We start from the raw sequence: 20314 nt of genomic DNA, 5'->3' as shown, positions 1-20314 counted from the left end.
GTTATAACAAGCTACCACAAACTTAGCAGCTTCAAACATACAAATTTCTCATCTAACATGGGAGGTCAGAAGCCCAAAATGGGTTTTCCAGGGCAAAATCAGGGTCACTGTTAGTGTTATACTTGATACTGGTCAAGAGCCTTGTCCCATCATTTTTCCCCTTTTAAAGTAGTAAATTTATTTATTTATTTATTTATTTATTTATTTATTTATTTATTCATTCATTCATTCATTCATTCATTCATTCATTCATGAGAGACACAGAGAGAGAAGCAGAGACATAGGCAATGGAGAAGCAGGCTCCATGCAAGGAGCCTGATATTCATTGTCTTCCTTCTGGAGGCTCTAGTGGAGCTTGTTTCCTTCCCTTTACCAGCTTCCAGAAGTGCTTACATTTCTTGGAATATAGCCCCACATTACTCCGACTGCTGCTTTCATCATCACATCAAATCTCTGACTCTCCTGCCTCCCTTTTCCATTTATGAGGATATTTGTTATTGAGAATATCAGCTTGTAGCCCTGTCAATTATTTGCTCCCTAGCCCCAATTAAATACAGTTCTGTTATAAAAGTAAAAGACATTTGTCTTTGCATTTTGGAAGAATTGCTGATTGGGTCCATATTTGGGGATGGTACAATGCTCTGTACTTATGGATGCTTTCATTGTTGTCTTGTTTTTATTCCTATTTCTAGCCCTCAGATCCTTGTCAAGCCATTTGCATGTCTAGAGAAGAGTTTATGCAAAGGATGACAGAGACTGTGGGTTGGGGCACAAAGCAAGAATATGGGGAGCTCTTTGACAAAGTGGATGTGGCCCAAGATGGCTTCATTAACTGGGACAAGCTGACTTCCTTTATGCTGTTCGCACTTTATGAGAAAGATGAACGAGCAAAGGCAACGGTGGTTCCCGCCTGGAAAGACTTTGAATTCCTCCCAGTGAAGCACAAGGACACCATTCAAAAAGTAATTTTCTTAAAAAGTTCAAGTCGTTATCTGACCATCAGTAAGGAAGGTTTACTAGGAGTCTGGGGAGAAAATTTAAAGCTGCAAGAAACACTTCCCATCACTTCAGATGCCACCAAGCTTAAACACCTGTGGGTGACAAGCCTGGTTTCTCTGGAAAATGTAAACAAGGTACCTAGTCTTTATAAATAAATCTACTGGGGCACCTGGGTTGCTTAGTGGTTGAGCATCTGCCTTCGGCTCAGGTCGTGATCCCAGGGTGCTGGGATTGAGTCCCGTATCAGGCTCCCTGCATGGAGCCTGCTTCTCCCACTGCCTATGTCTCTGCTTCTCTCTCTGTGTCTCTCATGAATGAATGAATGAATGAATGAATGAATGAATAAATAAATAAATAAATAAATTTACTACTTTAAAAGGGGAAAAATGATGGGACAAGGCTCTTGACCAGTATCAAGTATAACACTAACAGTGACAAAGAACTGTAGGAACCCTGGGTGCCTCTCCTCTGACCTGGAGGGAATGCAAGTGGAGCTAAGTGAGCTATTCAATTTCCCAAACTATTTTCTTGGCCACCTTTAAAGGACCCAACTGATAGTGACTCAGATTCTTGGCTCTGTCCTCAATGCAGCCATGAGACATTACTAGCTGGTAAGACGTTCCCAACTCTATAGCAGAATCATGGGTGTATATGCTGAACCGAGAGGCCATAACAATGCATGGCACAACTCAGTACAGTTACAAGGAATGAATTGCTTGTCTGATTTTTAGCCACAATTCTAATCAGTTTCTTGATTGTGTTGGGGAGGGCCACAAAGTACAAAAATAGCCTTATATGACTCTACCTATGAGCAAGATAGCATATTCAAAGTGAAAATCAGTTTGTGAGGGAAGGATGAAGAAACTTAAAGAATCCATATTCTAGTATTTTATATTCAGCAGACGGTAAGCTTTACTATGAAGATTTTTAAATGCTTCCATAAGCAGAGATAATAGTATTAAGAACCAATTACTACCCTTAACTATTTCCAATTCACAGCCAACCTAGTTTCATCTAAATCTCCCCTCTTTTGAGATCCAAAACATGCAATTATTTAATATGTAAATATTTCATATTATAAAAAGTCTCCCATTTTAGCATAGCCATAATACTGCTATCATATTTAATATTAATTATAACAGTTCCTTACTATCATCAAATATCCAGTCATGTACATACTTTCTTGTCTTATAATCTTTTTAACAGTTTATTAATTTCTTTTTTGATAATTTGTTTGAATCAAGATCTGAATAAGGTCCAAACTGTTGTGAATTGTTGATAGGTCTCTTTTGATCTACATGTTTTTCTCCATCTCTTCTTTATTCTTGCATTGTTTTGCAAAACAGCTGTTGTTGTTTTTGTTAAAGAAACTAGATGTTTGTCCTTTACAGTTTCCCACAGTCTAGACTTTGCAGACCATATTTAGATAGGGTTACTTAGCATATTTACTAGTTCTCTATATTTCCAGTATATTGATAATCTTGATCTACCTTGATCAGTTTCAGGATGTTTTTTTTCTGAAATAGGTGTTCCTCAATCAGGAGGTGCAAAATGCCTATTCTCTTTCTTCTTGGGATATTAGCACTTATTGCTGAATATTCCTTGATCTATCAAGTCGTTTAGGGGTTGCAAGATGATGGCATTCTGATTCCATCATTCCCTCTTCCTTTATAAATTGCAATACCTTTATAAAAAGAAATGTCCTTTGTCAATTATTTAGTTAGAATGTAGTACTAATCATAGACCAAAGGCCAGATAAATGGCTAATTCTTTACTTTTATTTACCAGCATTCAAAATCCTCTAAAGATGAAAAATGAGAGCTATTATCATTATTGTTATCAATATCATTACAAAAAAAACCTCATGAGCTTAAACAATTTGATTTGTTTCAGCCCACTGAGTTATTAGCCCATCCTTAAAATTGTGCTATCTTTGGACACTGGGATGAATACAAGTCAGCTTCTGAGTCTTGTCTGGTATAACAGTATTAGTCTTTGAAAGCTTCTTTGCTTTCTGGTGTGACAAGATGTTCCAGGATCATCTTGCATATTTATTGTGCCAGACCCCAAATCAGCCATTTCTCCAAAGACCCAGGTTCTTTTTAGTGGGGAATGGTATGCTCTAATGTCTTGAACATAAAGAATCATCGTCATCATCATCATCATCAGCTTCCTATGTGACATGCCCTGTTCTCTTTATCTTCTCAAGATCATCATGAAGTGGCTATTATTCCCCCTTTAAGAGTGAGAGACTAGGCAAAGAGAGGTTGTAGAATTTGGCCCTGGTCCCACAGCATGTGATCAGTGTTGCAAGATGTGTAAACAGAGGCAGCCTGATTTCAGAACCTGCGTTTCAGTCTTTGCTGCCTCTAGAGTGGCCGCTGATGTTCCTTCTTGCTAAGGATCTGGTGCTGATGCTAACTGTGGATTACAACATAGTTCAGGCCCAGCTTTTCTTTTATATCGTGTGCAGCATTCTATTATCTTATTATCACGTAATATTTGTCTTGTTATATTATGTGATGATTATATCGCATTTTTTCTTCACTCCAGGATTGATAACTAAATCTTAGCCTTTCCTTTGCACTTAGTCTACATAGAAGTTTAAGGAATGTTGCTTTTCTTTCTTCTTTTCTCAAGTAGCTTTACTACGATATGATTACACAAAGTGCACTGCACATATATTTTTTTAAACAATAGATTTATTTTTATTGGTGTTCAATTTGCCAACATACAGAATAACACCCAGTGCTCATCTGGTCAAGTGCCCCCCTAAGTGCCCGCCACCCATTCACCCCCACCCCCCACCCTCCTCCCCTTCCACCACCCCTAGTTCGTTTCCCAGAGTTAGGAGTCTCTCATGTTCTGTCTCCCTTTCTGATATTTCCTACCCATTTCTTCTCCCTTCCCTTCTATTCCCTTTCACTATTATTTATATTCCCCAAATGAATGAGACCATATAATGTTTGTCCTTCTCCGACTGACTTACTTCACTCAGCATAATACCCTCCAGTTCCATCCACGTCGAAGCAAATGGCGGGTATTTGTCATTTCTAATGGCTGAGGAATATTCCATTGTATACATAGACCACATCTTCTTTATCCATTCATCTTTCGATGGTGGCTCCTTCCACAGTCTGGCTATTGTGGACATCGCTGCTTGCACTGCACATATTAAAAGCACCCATGTTGATAGATTTTAATACATTTGTATATTGTGAAAAATCAATGGTACAATGAAGACAATGAACACACTTGTCACCCTCAAAAGTTTCCTCATGCCCTTTTGTCCAATCCCTCCCATGTCTTCTTGTCAGGTCACTACTGATATGCTGTCACTATATAATAGTTAGCATTTCCTAGATTCCTATACAGTTGACATCATACAGTGCGTACCCTTTTTGGTCTGATTTCTTTAACTTGGCTCAATTGTTTTCAGATACATCAGTAGTTTATCTTTTTTATCCTTGTGTAATATTTCATTACGTAGATATAGCACATCCTTACCAACATTTGGTCTGATCAGGGTTTTTTACTCCTCTTAATTTAGTGGTATCACTAGGTTTGTATTTTATCTGACTGTGGTTTTAATTCACATTTCCCTTATGACTAATAATACTGAGTGTATTTTCATATACTGATTTGTTACCTGTATATCTTCTTCAGTAAAGTGTTTGTTCAAATCTTTCACCCATTTTATTTTTGGGTCTATTATGTTGAGTTTTGGGAGTTCTTTATATATCCTAGATATACATTTATCAGGTAGATAATTTACAAATACTGTATCATAGCATACTAATCACAGCATTTGCATTCGTATTTTCTGAACACTGCTTTTTTTTTTAAAGATTTATTTATTATTTATTCATGAGAGACACAGAGAGAGGGGGGGGGCAGAGACACAGGCAGAGGGAGAAGCAGGCTCCCTGCAGGGAGCCTGATGCAGGACTCAATCATGGATCCTGGGTTCATGCCCTGAGTCGAAGGCAGACGCTCAACCACTGAGCCACCCAGGTGTCCCTCTAACACTGCTTTTGATAGTATCATTTTCAGGTTGTTCATTACTAGTGTATAGAAATACAGTAGATTTTTAAAAAATGACCTTATGTCCTGCAACTTCACTGAACTCATTTATTGGTATTCATCATTTTTTGTTGTTATTTTAGGATTTTCTATGTTTAAGGTCATATTGTCTACTGAAGACAGTCTAACTTCTTCCTTTCCCAACTGGATGCTTTTATTTTATTTATTTTTCTTGCCTAGTTTCGCTTTCTGGGAACTCCACTGTGGTGTTGAATAGTAGTGGTGAGAGTGAACATCCTCATCATGTTCCTGATCTTAGGGAGAACACATTCAGTTTTCTAGCATTAAATATTCTAGCAGCTTTGGGTTTTTTGTATATATCAGGTTGAAGAAGTTTCCTTGTGTTCTTGGTTTATTGAGCATTTTTTTTTTCATGAAAATGTGTTGGATTTTTGTCCGTAATGCTTTTTTTGGTATCTACTGAGATAATCATAGTTTTTGTACCTTATTAATATAGTAGATTACATTGATCGATATTTGTATGTTAAGGTAGTCTTGAATTCTGGCATAAATATTAACTGGTCATGGTATGTAATCTGTATTTATATGTTGTTGGATTCTCTTGGCAAGTATCGATGATTTTTACATTCATTAGGGTTATGGATCTGCAGTTTTCTTATGTCTTTGTGTGGTTTTAGTCAAGATAGTACTGGTTTCATTAAGTGATTTGGGAAGTATTTTCTTTCTTTCTTTCTTTCTTTCTTTCTTTCTTTCTTTCTTTCTTTCTTTCTTCTTTCTTTCTTTCTTCTTTCTTTCTTTCTTCTTTCTTTCTTTCGAAACAGTTTGTAAAGCATTGGTGTCAATTCTTTAAATGTTTGATTGCATTTATTAGTGAAGCCATCTGGGCCTGGGATTTTCTTTGTGAGAAATTTTTTTTTTTGATTACTAACTCAATTGTTTTACTTACTATGTGTCTGCTGAGATTTTCTATTTGGTCTTCAGTTAGTTTAGGTAATATTTTTGTTTCCAGAAATTCGTCTAGGACTTTCCTCTAGGTTACCTACTTTGTTGGCTTTCCATTGTTTACGATACTTTCTTATTTCTATCAGGTCGTTAGTAGTGTATATCTTTTATTTCTGATTTTAGTAATGTGTATTTTCACTCTTTTCTTAAAAAAAATCTTGGGTTAGTTTAGTAAAGTTTTGTCAATTTTATCACCAAATTTATTGACCCTTTTAAAAATGGTTTTGGGATTTTATCTGCCTTATGAATGCTACTTACAGAGTTTTCATCAACTGATTTTTGTGAAAGCCTCTGCTTGCTTTGAAAACATGGTTTGTAAAGCTTCTGGAATGACTTTGTGATTCTGTAGCCCTCTGTCTTTGTCTTTCCTATGTGATTAATCATCTCGTCTCCCATGGATGGAAGAGGTTGGCAGGTGTGTGAAGTGGGGATACAGAAGAAAGTATGTTCAAATGCCTTTAATGGGAAAAATTCTTTTCTTGGCTAGCCTCCAAAGTTAGAATAAAGTACACTTGTGCCACCATGCTATGTTTTTGTGATACTGTCAATGACCCTCAGGGAACAGTGTCTGCTTTGGTGCTAAGATTTGCATGTCGTCTTTCTATACCAATTGCACTAAATTCATCAGAAATGCTTTCTGATTTTCTATTTCCTACTTTAGATAGCAGTGGCTTTTACCAGTAAAGAGATTTGTTTCTATGATCTGCTGTCCAAAGGAGAATTTCCTTGTCAGTATAAACTTCAAGGCCTGAAAGGAACACCAATTTGTATGGAATATTGGTATGATCCCCTTGATGCCAACAAATCAGTTCTTTCTTTTGGGGACATAACTGGAAAGGTAAGTGAGGAAAGGGAAGATTGAACTATGGATTTAATCATCAAATTGTAGCTCAGTATAGAAATAGAATGCAAAGAGAGTGACCTCTGAACTGAACTATGTTACAGATGAGAAGGCCACACACGCTGAACATGGACAAGACGGATTATGTCACAGTTCCTTTTCTTGCTTATGAAAGACAACCTTCGTGTGGTTTTCTTGCCGATGTAGAGTCTCATTTTCATTATTTAGAAAAAAAAAAAAGCAATTTTTTCACCATAGGATGCTTAATTTATTAGGTCCAAATTTTAATAAGCATCAATTATCAAATGCCTAAAAGTTATCTCTTATAACTCTTTCAAATTAATTATTCTGATTTTCATTCAAAAGGCTCCTCTGTACTGACCTCCTGGGCAGTGCTTATTTCCTGTATCGTGTAACAAAGGGATAGATGCATTCCAGAGGGCAGCACAAAAACCCAGACATTGGATACTGTGATTCATCTTCCTATCACATTCCGCTCAGCTGCTGAAAAAGTATTACTTGCTAAATGACACAAGAATATGCCCATGAACTCTGCAGTAGTCTAATTTGAACAGTTTCCTTTCCTAATTGTGAAAGCTTTGCATTCTCTGTGTTTTTAATAACAAACGTATCGTAAAAGCAAATAATGAACTGCCCTTGGTAATTGCTTTACCAACATTGTAGTTGTTCTGTCTTTTGCTATTGCTGCCTGCATCCTTTAAATAATATTGAGGAAACTAACATTAATTCAATATCTGCTCCTTATTAATCTTAAGGAACATAGAATCTTTTGCAGCAATTACACTCTCCATATTTGTTTTCCTTTCAACATCTCTCTTAAGGTTCAAGCAATTGTTTTCACCACAGCCTTGATTTCCCTGTTTGAGCGTCCTGCTAGTGCACATGAAGATGAAGAAGCCATGGTGACCCTTAGCTGGGAGGAACTGCTCTCTGGATATCACAAGTGTTGCTATACATTACAGCATAATCTTCATCATGGAGATTGGGTCAGGCAAGGTACTGAATTTGAATGGTAATGAAAGATTAGTCACCTTCAACTTCTACATTTATATTCTTTGATGAAAATGTTCCCCACAAAATGTTAGTCTCGAAACCAATAATTGGTTCTCTGGAGGTTTTGGCCTGGGCCGTCTGTTAGCTCCTGCACATTAGCAGAAATTCTTTCTCTCTTTTCTTTCCTTCTAAAATTTAATGCAATTAATTCAGGTGAACTGTGCACTCAAGACATCTCAAGAGAAGAGAGAAAATTGTCACAGAATCCATTTAACTTCAACCCAACTCTGATCCTAAAAATGTCCCCTAGTTACATCCCGGGCTGCTTAGTGAGAGAATGTAACAAGTTCCCTCAAAACCACTCCTTTATTTTCTTCATGTTTTCATGAAGATATATTAGTTTGACTGTCTTCAAAATGGATCTTAATTTTCTTTTTTCCCCTTTTTTGTTGATATAACGACTGAGGTCCTCTGATCTAGAGTACTTGAGCAGTAGCTCTCTGTGTGATAGGATCGTGTTATAAAACAGCATCTGTGGGAAGCCAGAACTTTCTTATATTGAATGTGGAACAAAAGATGATATTTTTTGGTTATCTGCTATGTGTCACAAGCACAAAATTATGTGTTATGTTTGTATAACATGGAAATGAGAAACACAGTACTAGAAACTGTACAGAGCTATTGCAGCTGCTTCCAAACAAGCATAGTAATCCAAGTACAGTTGACGTACAATGTTGCATTAGTTTCATGTGTACAGCATAGTCATTCCACAAGTCCCCATGTTATGCTGTGCTCACAAGTAGAGCTACTATCTGTCACCCTCCAATGCTGTTACGTTATCTTTAACGTTATTCCCTCTGCTGTACCTTTTATTCCATGACTTACTCACTCCAGAACTGGAAGCCTATATTTCCCCACTCTCCTTCGTCCATTTTACCCATCCCTCACCCCCAGCAAGCATCCATTTGTTCTCTGTTTTTATGAGTTTATTTTTGCTTTTTGTTTGTTTTGTTTTTTATGTTCCACATATTAGTGAAATCATATGGTATTTTCTTTCCCTGTCTGATTTATTTCGCTTAGTATAATACCCTCTAGGTCCATCCATGTTGTTATCAGTTGGAAGCTCTCATTCTTTTTTATGGCTGAGTAAGATTCCATTGTGTGTGTGTGTGTGTGTGTGTGTGTGTGTGTGTGTGTGTTGTGTATTTTTCAGGACATTTGGAAAGACCTGATGCACACAGCATTTAGGAAAGGTTTGTTTGGTTGTTCTGTATGGCATAGGTTAGAGGACAAAGAAAGAAACTGCAATCAGACTGGCTAGAAGGCTTTTGAGCATGAGAAAGTAGAAATGATAAAGTAGAGAATGAAGTTTAAACAACCTTCTGAAACAGGAGTCTTTGGGATTTGAGATCTGAAAATGTGGAATGACGAGCCATTTTAGAATGTCCTACAAAGACATCAGTTTCTCAGAGGAGAATGTTCTATTTGCAGATCACAGATGCCCTCTTGGGCGTAATACTCAGATTCTTCTCAATGTGGACTACCTCTGAAGAAATCCTTATTCTGAGATATTCCAAATCCTGCCACCAAAGAAGAGTCTTTTCTTGCCAGTATTGTTCTGAAGATATTCCAAATCCTACCACCAAAGAAGAGTCTTTTCTTGCCAATATTGTTCTGAAGCCCTCCTTACCTTTATCAAACTCTTTACTTTGTCTCTTCTATCTAATTCAGATGAACTTTTCCTTGCACAACTTGCATGGTTCTCAATTTGGGCTTTGCTCCTGGCTTCTTAAGAATCTTGCTTTCAGATGCTGCTCAATCTGTGAAACAATCCTAAAAGTTTCTGTACCTACATCAGAACTTGTGTCCTGCCTGTCATAATTCCTTCAAACTTAGAGAAAATCTGGATGCCTCACATGCAAACCACAAGTATACATAAACTGAAAACTAAAACAATCTTCTTAGGACATAGAATATGTCCTTTATTCTCTTTAGTATCTACTATAACACATGGTACAACGTTTTGTCAGATTTTCCCTTTCTCACCGATTTTAAGCAATTTACTTGTGATATGCTTTGGTTTTCTGTGTGTGTGTGTGTGTGTGTGTGTGTGTGAGAGAGAGAGAGAGAGACAGAGAGAAGAGAGAAAGAGAATGCTGCTTGGAATTGATTGAGATTCTTGAATGTATGGTTCTGTGATTTTCATTAAACTTGGAAATTTTTCTATTGTTATTTTTTCCAAAATTTTCTGTCCCAAAATTTTCAGTCCCCTCCACTTTTTTTTTCTGGGACTCTTGTTATGTGTATCTTAGATGTTTCATATTATTTTACAAGTTATGTAGGCTTTATACATTTTTATTCAGTCTTTTAAAAATTTGTTTTAAATCACTGTGTTTTAGGTTAGTTAGATTTTATTTCTAGGTCTACAAGTTCCTGTTTCTTTTCTTCTGAGATGTTGCAAAGCAGTCTCAAAGGATGAGGCTGCCTCTCTAGTTCCTTTAGGGCAGACAGCCTCAACTTAGGTCCTAAGGGATGAGGACTCTGCAGAGAGACCTGGTGTGGCCATGCACAGAGAAGCCAGGACAACAGTGGGTCACATCAGAAAGCTGCAGCATGGGTGGGGCCACTGTGCAGTACGGACAGCACCCATCGAGCCATGGAGGTAACACTGCCATTCCAGTGGATTTAGAAGGCAGAGCATCAAACCAGAGAGGATTATTCTTGGCTATTAAGGTTTATTTATTTTTTTAAAATAATTTTTTAAAAATTTTTATTTATTTATGATAGTCAGAGAGAGAGAGAGAGAGAGAGGCAGAGGGAGAAGCAGGCTCCATGCACCGGGAGCCCGATGTGGGATTCGATCCTGAGTCTCCAGGATCGCGCCCTGGGCCAAAGGCAGGCGCCAAACCGCTGTGCCACCCAGGGATCCCGCTATTAAGGTTCAATGGAGTTTTCCCTGTTAGGTTTTGTCTTTACTTAGCATCTATTACCCCTCTCTTCTTTCTTTTTTTTTTTTTAATTTATTTTTTATTGGTGTTCAATTTACTAACATACAGAATAACCCCCAGTGCCCGTCACCCATTCACTCCCACCCCCCGCCCTCCTCCCCTTCTACCACCCCTAGTTCGTTTCCCAGAGTTAGCAGTCTTTACGTTCTGTCTCCCTTTCTGATATTTCCCACACATTTCTTCTCCCTTCCCTTATATTCCCTTTCACTATTATTTATATTCCCCAAATGAATGAGAACATATAATGTTTGTCCTTCTCCGACTGACTTACTTCACTCAGCATAATACCCTCCAGTTCCATCCACGTTGAAGCAAATGGTGGGTATTTGTCATTTCTAATAGCTGAGTAATATTCCATTGTATACATAAACCACATCTTCCTTATCCATTCATCTTTCGTTGGACACCGAGGCTCCTTCCACAATTTGGCTATCGTGGCCATTGCTGCTAGAAACATCGGGGTGCAGGTGTCCCGGCGTTTCATTGCATTTGTATCTTTGGGGTAAATCCCCAACAGTGCAATTGCTGGGTCGTAGGGCAGGTATATTTTTAACTGTTTGAGGAACCTCCACACAGTTTTCCAGAGTGGCTGCACCAGTTCACATTCCCACCAACAGTGTATGAGGGTTCCCTTTTCTCTGCATCCTCTCCAACATTTGTTGTTTCCTGCCTTGTTAATTTTCCCCATTCTCACTGGTGTGAGGTGGTATCTCATTGTGGTTTTGATTTGTATTTCCTGATGGCAAGTGATGCAGAGCATTTTCTCATATGCATGTTGGCCATGTCTATGTCTTCCTCTGTGAGATTTCTGTTCATGTCTTTTGCCCATTTCATGATTGGATTGTTTGTTTCTTTGGTGTTGAGTTTAATAAGTTCTTTATAGATCTTGGAAACTAGCCCTTTATCTGATATGTCATTTGCAAATATCTTCTCCCATTCTGTAGGTTGTCTTTGAGTTTTGTTGACTGTATCCTTTGCTGTGCAAAAGCTTCTTATCTTGATGAAGTCCCAATAGTTCATTTTTGCTTTTGTTTCTTTTGCCTTCGTGGATGTATCTTGTAAGAAGTTACTATGGCCGAGTTCAAAAAGGGTGTTGCCTGTGTTCTTCTCTAGGATTTTGATGGAATCTTGTCTCACATTTAGATCTTTCATCCATTTTGAGTTTATCTTTGTGTATGGTGAAAGAGAGTGGTCTAGTTTCATTCTTCTGCATGTGGATGTCCAATTTTCCCAGCACCATTTATTGAAGAGACTGTCTTTCTTCCAATGGATAGTCCTTCCTCCTTTATCGAATATTAGTTGCCCATAAAGTTCAGGGTCCACTTCTGGATTCTCTATTCTGTTCCATTGATCTATGTGTCTGTTTTTGTGCCAGTACCACACTGTCTTGATGACCACAGCTTTGTAGTACAACCTGAAATCTGGCATTGTGATGCCCCCAGCTATGGTTTTCTTTTTTAAAATTCCCCTGGCTATTCGGGGTCTTTTCTGATTCCACACAAATCTTAAAATAATTTGTTCTAACTCTCTGAAGAAAGTCCATGGTATTTTGATAGGGATTGCATTAAACGTGTAAATTGCCCTGGGTAACACTGACATTTTCACAATATTAATTCTGCCAATCCATGAGCATGGAATATTTTTCCATCTCTTTGTGTCTTCCTCAATTTCTTTCAGAAGTGTTCTATAGTTTTGAGGGTATAGATCCTTTACATCTTTGGTGAGGTTTATTCCTAGGTATCTTATGCTTTTGGGTGCAATTGTAAATGGGATTGACTCCTTAATTTCTCTTTCTTCCGTCTCATTGTTAGTGTATAGAAATGTCACTGACTTCTGGGCATTGATTTTGTATCCTGCCACGCTACCGAATTGCTGTATGAGTTCTAGCAATCTTGGGGTGGAGACTTTTGGGTTTTCTATGTAGAGTATCGTCATCGGCGAAGAGGGAGAGTTTGACTTCTTCTTTGCCAATGTGAATGCCTTTAATGTCTTTTTGTTGTCTGATTGCTGAGGCTAGGACTTCCAGTACTATGTTGAACAGCAGTGGTGAGAGTGGACATCCCTGTCTTGTTCCTGATCTTAGGGGAAAGGCTCCCAGTGCTTCCCCATTGAGAATGATATTTGCTGTGGGCTTTTCATAGATGGCTTTTAAGATGTCGAGGAATGTTCCCTCTATCCCTACACTCTGAAGAGTTTTGATCAGGAATGGATGCTGTATTTTGTCAAATGCTTTCTCTGCATCCAATGAGAGGATCATATGGTTCTTGGTTTTTCTCTTGCTGATATGATGAATCACATTGATTGTTTTACGAGTGTTGAACCAGCCTTGTGTCCCAGGGATAAATCCTACTTGGTCATGGTGAATAATTTTCTTAATGCACTGTTGGATCCTATTGGCCAGTATCTTGTTGAGAATTTTTGCATCCATGTTCATCAGGGATATTGGTCTGTAATTCTCCTTTTTGGTGGGGTCTTTGTCTGGTTTTGGAATTAAGGTGATGCTGGCCTCATAGAACGAATTTGGAAGTACTCCATCTCTTTCTATCTTTCCAAACAGCTTTAGGAGAATAGGTATGGTTTCTTCTTTAAACGTTTGATAAAATTCCCCTGGGAAGCCATCTGGCCCTGGACTCTTGTGTCTTGGGAGGTTTTTGATGACTGCTTCAATTTCCTCCCTGGTTATTGGCCTGTTCAGGTTTTCTATTTCTTCCTGTTCCAGTTTTGGTAGTTTGTGGCTTTCCAGGAATGCGTCCATTTCTTGTAGATTGCCTAATTTATTGGCGTATAGCTGTTCATAATATGTTTTTAAAATCGTTTGTATTTCCTTGGTGTTGGTAGTGATCTCTCCTTTCTCATTCATGATTTTATTAATTTGAGTCTTCTCTCTCTTCTTTTTAATAAGGCTGGCTAATGGTTTATCTATCTTATTAATTCTTTCAAAGAACCAACTCCTGGTTCTGTTGATCTGTTCCACAGTTCTTCTGGTCTCGATTTCTTTGAGTTCTGCTCAAATCTTTATTAACTCCCTTCTTCTCTTGGGTGTAGGATCTATTTGCTGTTTTTTCTCTAGCTCCTTTATGTGTAAGGTTAGCTTTTGTATTTGAGTTCTTTCCAGTTTTTGAATGGATGCTTGTATTGCGATGTATTTCCCCCTCAGGACTGCTTTTGCTGCATCCCAAAGATTTTGAACGGTTGTATCTTCATTCTCATTAGTTTCCATGAATCTTTTTAATTCTTCCTTAATTTCCTGGTTGACCCTTTTATCTTTTAGCAGGATGGTCCTTAACCTCCACGTGTTTGAGGTCCTTCCAAACTTCTTGTTGTGATTTAGTTCTAATTTCAAGGCATTATGGTCTGAGAATATGCAGGGGACAATCCCAATCTTTTGGTATCGGTTCAGACCCGATTTGTGACCCAATATGTGGTCTATTCTGGAGAAAGTTCCATGTGCGCTTGAGAAGAATGTGTATTCAGTTGAGTTTGGATGTAAAGTTCTGTAGATATCTGTGAAATCCATCTGGTCCAGTGTATCATTTAAAGCTCTCGTTTCTTTGGAGATGTTGTGCTTAGAAGACCTATCGAGGGTAGAAAGAGCTAGATTGAAGTCACCAAGTAGAAGTGTATTATTATCTAAGTATTTCTTCACTTTGGTTAATAATTGATTGATATATTTGGCAGCTCCCACATTCGGGGCATATATATTGAGGATTGTTAAGTCCTCTTGTTGAATAGATCCTTGAAGTATGATATAGTGTCCCTCTTCATCTCTCACTACAGTCTTTGGGGTAAATTTTAGTTTATCTGATATAAGGATGGCTACCCCTGCCTTCTTTTGAGGACCATTCGAATGGTAAATGGTTCTCCAACCTTTTATTTTCAGGCTGTAGGTGTCCTTCTGTCTAAAATGAGTCTCTTGTAGACAGCAAATAGATGGGTCCTGCTTTTTTATCCAGTCTGAAACCCTGCGCCTTTTGATGGGGTCATTAAGCCCGTTCACATTCAGAGTTACTATTGAGAGATATGAGTTTAGTGTCATCATGATATCTATTCAGTCCTTGTTTTTGTGGACTGTTCCACTGAACTTCTTCTTATAGGGGAATTTTAAGAGTCCCCCTTAAAATGTCTTGCAGAGCTGGTTTGGAGGTCACATATTCTTTTAGTTGCTGCCTGTCTTGGAAGCTCTTTATCTCTCCTTCCATTTTGAATGAGAGCCTTGCTGGATAAAGTATTCTTGGTTGCATGTTCTTCTCATTTAGGACCCTGAATATATCCTGCCAGCCCTTTCTGGCCTGCCAGGTCTCTGTGGAGAGGTCTGCTGTTACCCTAATACTCCTCCCCATAAAAGTCAGGGATTTCTTGTCTCTTGCTGCTTTAAGGATCTTCTCTTTATCTTTGGAATTTGCAAGCTTCACTATTAAATGTCGAGGTGTTGAACGGTTTTTATTGATTTTAGGGGGGGATCTCTCTATTTCCTGGATCTGAATGCCTGTTTCCCTTCCCAGATTAGGAAAGTTTTCAGCTAGAATTTGTTCAAATACATATTCTGGCCCTCTGTCCCTTTCGGCGCCCTCGGGAACCCCAATTAAACGTAGGTTTTTCTTTCTCAGGCTGTCGTTTATTTCCCTTAATCTATTTTCATGGTCTTTTAATTGTTTGTCTCTTTTTTCCTCAGTTTCCCTCTTTGCTATCAGCTTGTCTTCTATGTCACTCACTCGTTCTTCCACCTCGTTAACCCTCGTCGTTAGGACTTCTAGTTTGGATTGCATCTCATTCAATTGATTTTTAATTTCCGCCTGATTAGCTCTAAATTCTGCAGTCATGAAGTCTCTTGAGTCCTTTATACTTTTTTCTAGAGCCACAGGTAGCGGTATAATAGTGCTTCTGAATTGGCTTTCTGACATTGAATTGTAATCCAGATTTTGTAACTCTGTGGGAGAGAGGACTGTTTCTGATTCTTTCTTTTGAGGTGAGGTTTTCCTTCTAGTCATTTTGCTCAGTGCAGAGTGGCCAAAAGCAAGTTGTATTGGGAAAAAGAGAAAAAGAGAGGAGAGAAAGAAGGAAAGAAAAGAGAAAGAGAAAAAAAAGGGAAGAAAAAAAAAACGAAAAAAAAAAACGAAAAAAAAAGAAGAAAAAGAGAAAGAAAAAGAAAGGAGAAAAAAAGGGGGTGGGGGAAGGAAACAAATCAAAAAGCAAAAAAAAAAAAAAAAGAACCACGGGGGAGTATCTTCTGATTTTCTGATTCTGTGTACTTTAAGTCCCTTGGCTTCTCCTGGAAGTTGTCAGTCAGTCTAGCTGGTGTTCTGGGGGAGGGGCCTGCTGTGCTGATTTTCAGGTGTTAGCACTTGGGGGAGCTGCTCTGCCCCTGCCTGGTGCAGGGCTCAGTGGGGGTTGTTTACCCCGTGAGGCCGCAGGAGGAACAGCCCCAGTGGCGGGGCAGCTCTGGAAACCTGGATTCAGCCCCCGCAGTAACCCCGGAGCTCTCCGTCTGCAGGGCCTGGAGGCTCCGGGCCGGGCCGCTGATCTGCTCAGCTGGGGCAGGAGCGTCCTCGCTGTCCTGGGCCCTCCCGGCCTCTGCCTGTCCCGGGGGAGGCGGGATCCTGGGCTGTGTCCCGGCGCCCTGTGCTCCGGAGCCTGCGCTGGTGGATTCGCGCTCCCGGGCCGCATAGCCCCCTCCGCACGGAGCCTCTTCCTCTGCCCGAGCCCCTCCGAGCTGCTCCCGCCCCGCAGCCCCCTCCGCGGAGCCGCCGCCGGAGCCCCCCGAGCTGCTCCGGGTCCCGCCGTGCGCTGCAGCCCTTAGGGAGCTCGGCGCACTCTCCTGGGCGCGCAGTTGCTGTTACTGTCCCCGGGAGCCCGAGGGCATCCCCGCCCTCCTGGGTCCTGCTCCAACTCCCCGCGAGCCCCTTTCCCCCGGGAAGGTCGGTGCAGCTCCTGCTCCTCCGGGACGGGGCTCTCCTGTCCTGGGGACCCTCGCCCCGGCCTCAGCCCGGCTCCTCGCGGGCCCCTCCCCCTTGGAGGCCTTTTGTTTCTTTACTTCTTTTTCCCCCGTCTTCCTACCTTGATAGAAGCGCGAACTCTTCTCACTGTAGCATTCCAGCTGGTCTCTCTTTAATTCTCAGGCCGAATTGATAGATTTTCAGGATGATTGGAAGGTTTTCTAGGTAATTTGGTGGAGACAGGTGATTTGGAGACCCTGCTCTTCCGCCGTCTTGCTCCTCCCCCCTCCCCTCTCTTCTTTCCTATCACTCCCTGTTGGAATGGGAATGCCTATCACATGCCAGTCCTATCCCCTTTTTGGGAAACACACACAACTTGTTTGATTTCCTAAGTTCACAGCTTAGAAAGGAATGTTCCTCAGGATGAATTGTATCCCAGGTACTACCTATATCTGATTTAGATGAGACTTTGAACTTAAACTTTGGAGTTGATTCTGAAGACAGTTAAGATTTTTTGAGACTTTTGGGATGTAATTTGCATTCGAGAAGGGCATGGATGGGGGAGGGACAGAATGTTATGGACTAAATGTTTATGTCCCCTCCCCAAATCATGTTGAAATTCTAACCCCAATATGATGGTGTAAGAAGATAGTGCCTTTGGGAGGTGGTTAGGTCTGGAGCATTTGGAGGTCTGGAGAATCCTATTCATGAGAGTTTGGAGGACTGGGGAATATGAATCCTATTCTCTCTGGTCTTATAAGAGACCACAGAGAGTCTCTCACTTCTTCCCCATGTGAGGACACAGCAAGAATTAGGCCACCTATGAACCACAAAACGTGCCCTTTGCAGACATTGACTCTGTCAACACTTTGATGTTGGACTTCCCAGTCTCCAAAACTGTGAAAAACAAATGTTTGTTGTTTAAGCCAGCCACCCAACCTGTGTTTTATTATAGCAGCCTGAATAGACTAAGACATTGGATAAATACTATTGGAAAATACTGCAAAAGGAAAGAAATATACCAAAAGAAATCTTGCCAAATATTAATAGATATTATTTTTTTAATAGGTTATTTATGGTTAAAGAAGTGTTTGGGGTAAAAACATTAAAAATAATGTATAGTTTAATAATACCATATGAATGGATATTGAGGAAAATGAATAGAGAAGATAATTGAAATAGGAGAAAGTACAGAGTATAGAAAGGTAAGGAATCTTTATAAGATTTTCTTTTATTTCAAATTTTAGATTTGAAGCTCAAAGTACCTCTGAAAAGAGGATCCACTTCAGTGCTACCCAATGAACGAATGCCCATTCCCAGATTTAGCAATAGAGATTAGAAGCTTAAATACAACTTTTCTGTTTGTTTGCAGCTCAGTTATTTCAGTCTGAGGAGAAAGAAAGAAATGCTGAAATGAAGCAGGGAGAAAGAGGAGGGCAGGCTTAATAGTGAGTAAAAAATAGAACAGTGGGCTTACTAGTGAGTACGCTCCCTGGTCCCCAAGACTGACCCTACTGGGAGCAAGCAACCAATGGTTGCTTTCATTTGATATATATATTTTTTTATCCCAACAACATGAATTGATATTCTTAGAACTCCTCAAGAAATATTTTGGCTGATTTTATTCTTAGTGTGAGGAAAGAATATACAATTGAGGAAAGAAATACATGAGCAAGTATGGTAATAATGTTTCATAGAAGCTAAGGATAAAATATTTATAAAACTGAAATGTCAAAAGGAAAACTTAGTTTCAGATCTAAAAGTATTAGCTTACTGCTTTAAGATAAGGCTCCGATTTCTTATTTCAAACTTTGAAGGAGAAATGTTTTCATCTTGTCTGAGTGGTTCTGTGTCATATTTTAATAGAAAAATAATTACATTCTGAAATGCTTGTAAAGTAAGGACAGAGATTTTATGCAATAGTGGTAAGACATAAATGTCCTGAATCTCAGAGAAGTTTTCCTTTTTCTTGGTCCTAGATAATTGCCTCCTCATGTAGGCAATATCCTTGGAAACCTTGGGCATCATAGACTTGGAAGTGTAGCTTCTGAAAAAGTGAGCACTAAATTGCCAATCATGAAAAACATTGAATTTTTTTTTTTTTTTTTTACTATGTGGAAAGGTGTTTTGTCTCCTTTGTTTAACCATTGCTAGGAGAAGGTACAAATCAGTTTGGACTGAGACCCAAATCAGTAATTACTCATGAATCGAGGTGTGTCAGAGCTCCCAGGTCGCATTTCCTTAGGAAGTCTTCACAACTGACAGAGACCAAGTGTGGAAGAGATGCTACATTTAGTGTCTTCTTGTGCCTTGTTCCACTTCCCTGCATCTCCAGGAGTCCAGACAAAAAGATGGTGCATCCCTGAGTTGGCTCGAACACCAGGTCCTTCCTACTGGTTCTCTCGCTGTGTTTAAAGCAATTGAAATCAGCTTTGAGCCGGAGGCCTAGGTTTGAAGAAAGAGGCCTCTTCCTGCATCTTGTTTAATAACATGGTGGAAGGTGAAGATTCGTTTGTATCATGAACATGGGTCTAATCAGTATTTTGAGAAGTTATTAAATTAATTGCATGCTTACTTTTTAATGTGCCTACCGATGCAGAATTATATGCATTTTGACTTTTAAAAGTGAGGTAGAGATAGGGTTCTTCTTTCTATCTTTCCCTCTTGAAATGGTAGTTGCTTAGAATGTAGAAGGCCCTGTGGTGGTCTCGGAGAATGGGACTCCAACTTCAAAATAAGAAATGCAACTGAAAACAAATTGCTCTCAAGCAAGAGGACATCAAATGAAGTTTGGGGGTTGGGTGGGGGGTGTTTTCCTAAGTCATAAGGCTCATAAAGTAAAAAATCTTGGAAAATGATCACAAGAGTCCCTCGTTGGAAATGGCCCAGTTTTCTCCTCTGCTACAGCGTCTACCTGTTGGCAGAGATACAAGGTGGCCTCACTGTAGCGTACCTCACCTTCACCTAATAGCATTACTTACTTGGTTTCCAGGTATCACTTTTCATTTTCAAATCTCTTTTCCCACATTAACTAATTGCCATTACACAGGGTCGTTTTGACAGTGCAAATGAGGACTGGGATCTATGGCACTTCCCTTAATGCCTTTCTTGATGACTAAGTGGCATGGAAAATGAGCATCTTAATGGACAGACATGATCAGGTTGTCTTTCTCCCCCCCCCTCAAAATATTATCTAAAAGTAATTTAAAAAATATTTTTCCTCTACCAGTCTTCAAGCTCACTGAGAGTATTAAAAACAAACTGTTTATTTTATCAGCTCAGCCCATTCCCTAGCTTGATGTTTTAAAAACTTTTTCATCATAACCTGTCATTTCCTTCGCTGTCCTCAAGAAGTGAGGAAAACATTTTTATTTATCAGATAATTTGATTTTAAGGAAATGGCTTTACCCTCACCTTTTACTCAGGCATTCTCAGGAGCTCTGGCATTCCACAATCTCATCAGATACAAGTCG

The 20314-nt window shown here is 39.4% G+C and overlaps 1 protein-coding gene across 1 annotated transcript in view; it reads left to right on the top strand.

The window, feature by feature from the left end:
• The window catches only part of WDR49 (WD repeat domain 49), a 130756-nt gene that overhangs the window by 21203 nt on the left and 89239 nt on the right, over nt 1-20314 (top strand). The window contains exons 2-4 of the mRNA XM_072808153.1: nt 693-1133; nt 6707-6883; nt 7729-7903. Coding sequence (XP_072664254.1) covers nt 693-1133; nt 6707-6883; nt 7729-7903 — 793 coding nt within the window. The remainder of the gene's footprint in view (nt 1-692; nt 1134-6706; nt 6884-7728; nt 7904-20314) is intronic.

The sequence above is a fragment of the Canis lupus genome, chromosome 31, assembly GCF_048164855.1.
Source record: "Canis lupus baileyi chromosome 31, mCanLup2.hap1, whole genome shotgun sequence".
In the NCBI taxonomy this organism is placed as follows: domain Eukaryota; kingdom Metazoa; phylum Chordata; class Mammalia; order Carnivora; family Canidae; genus Canis; species Canis lupus.
This window is presented reverse-complemented; position numbering and strand designations above follow the sequence as displayed.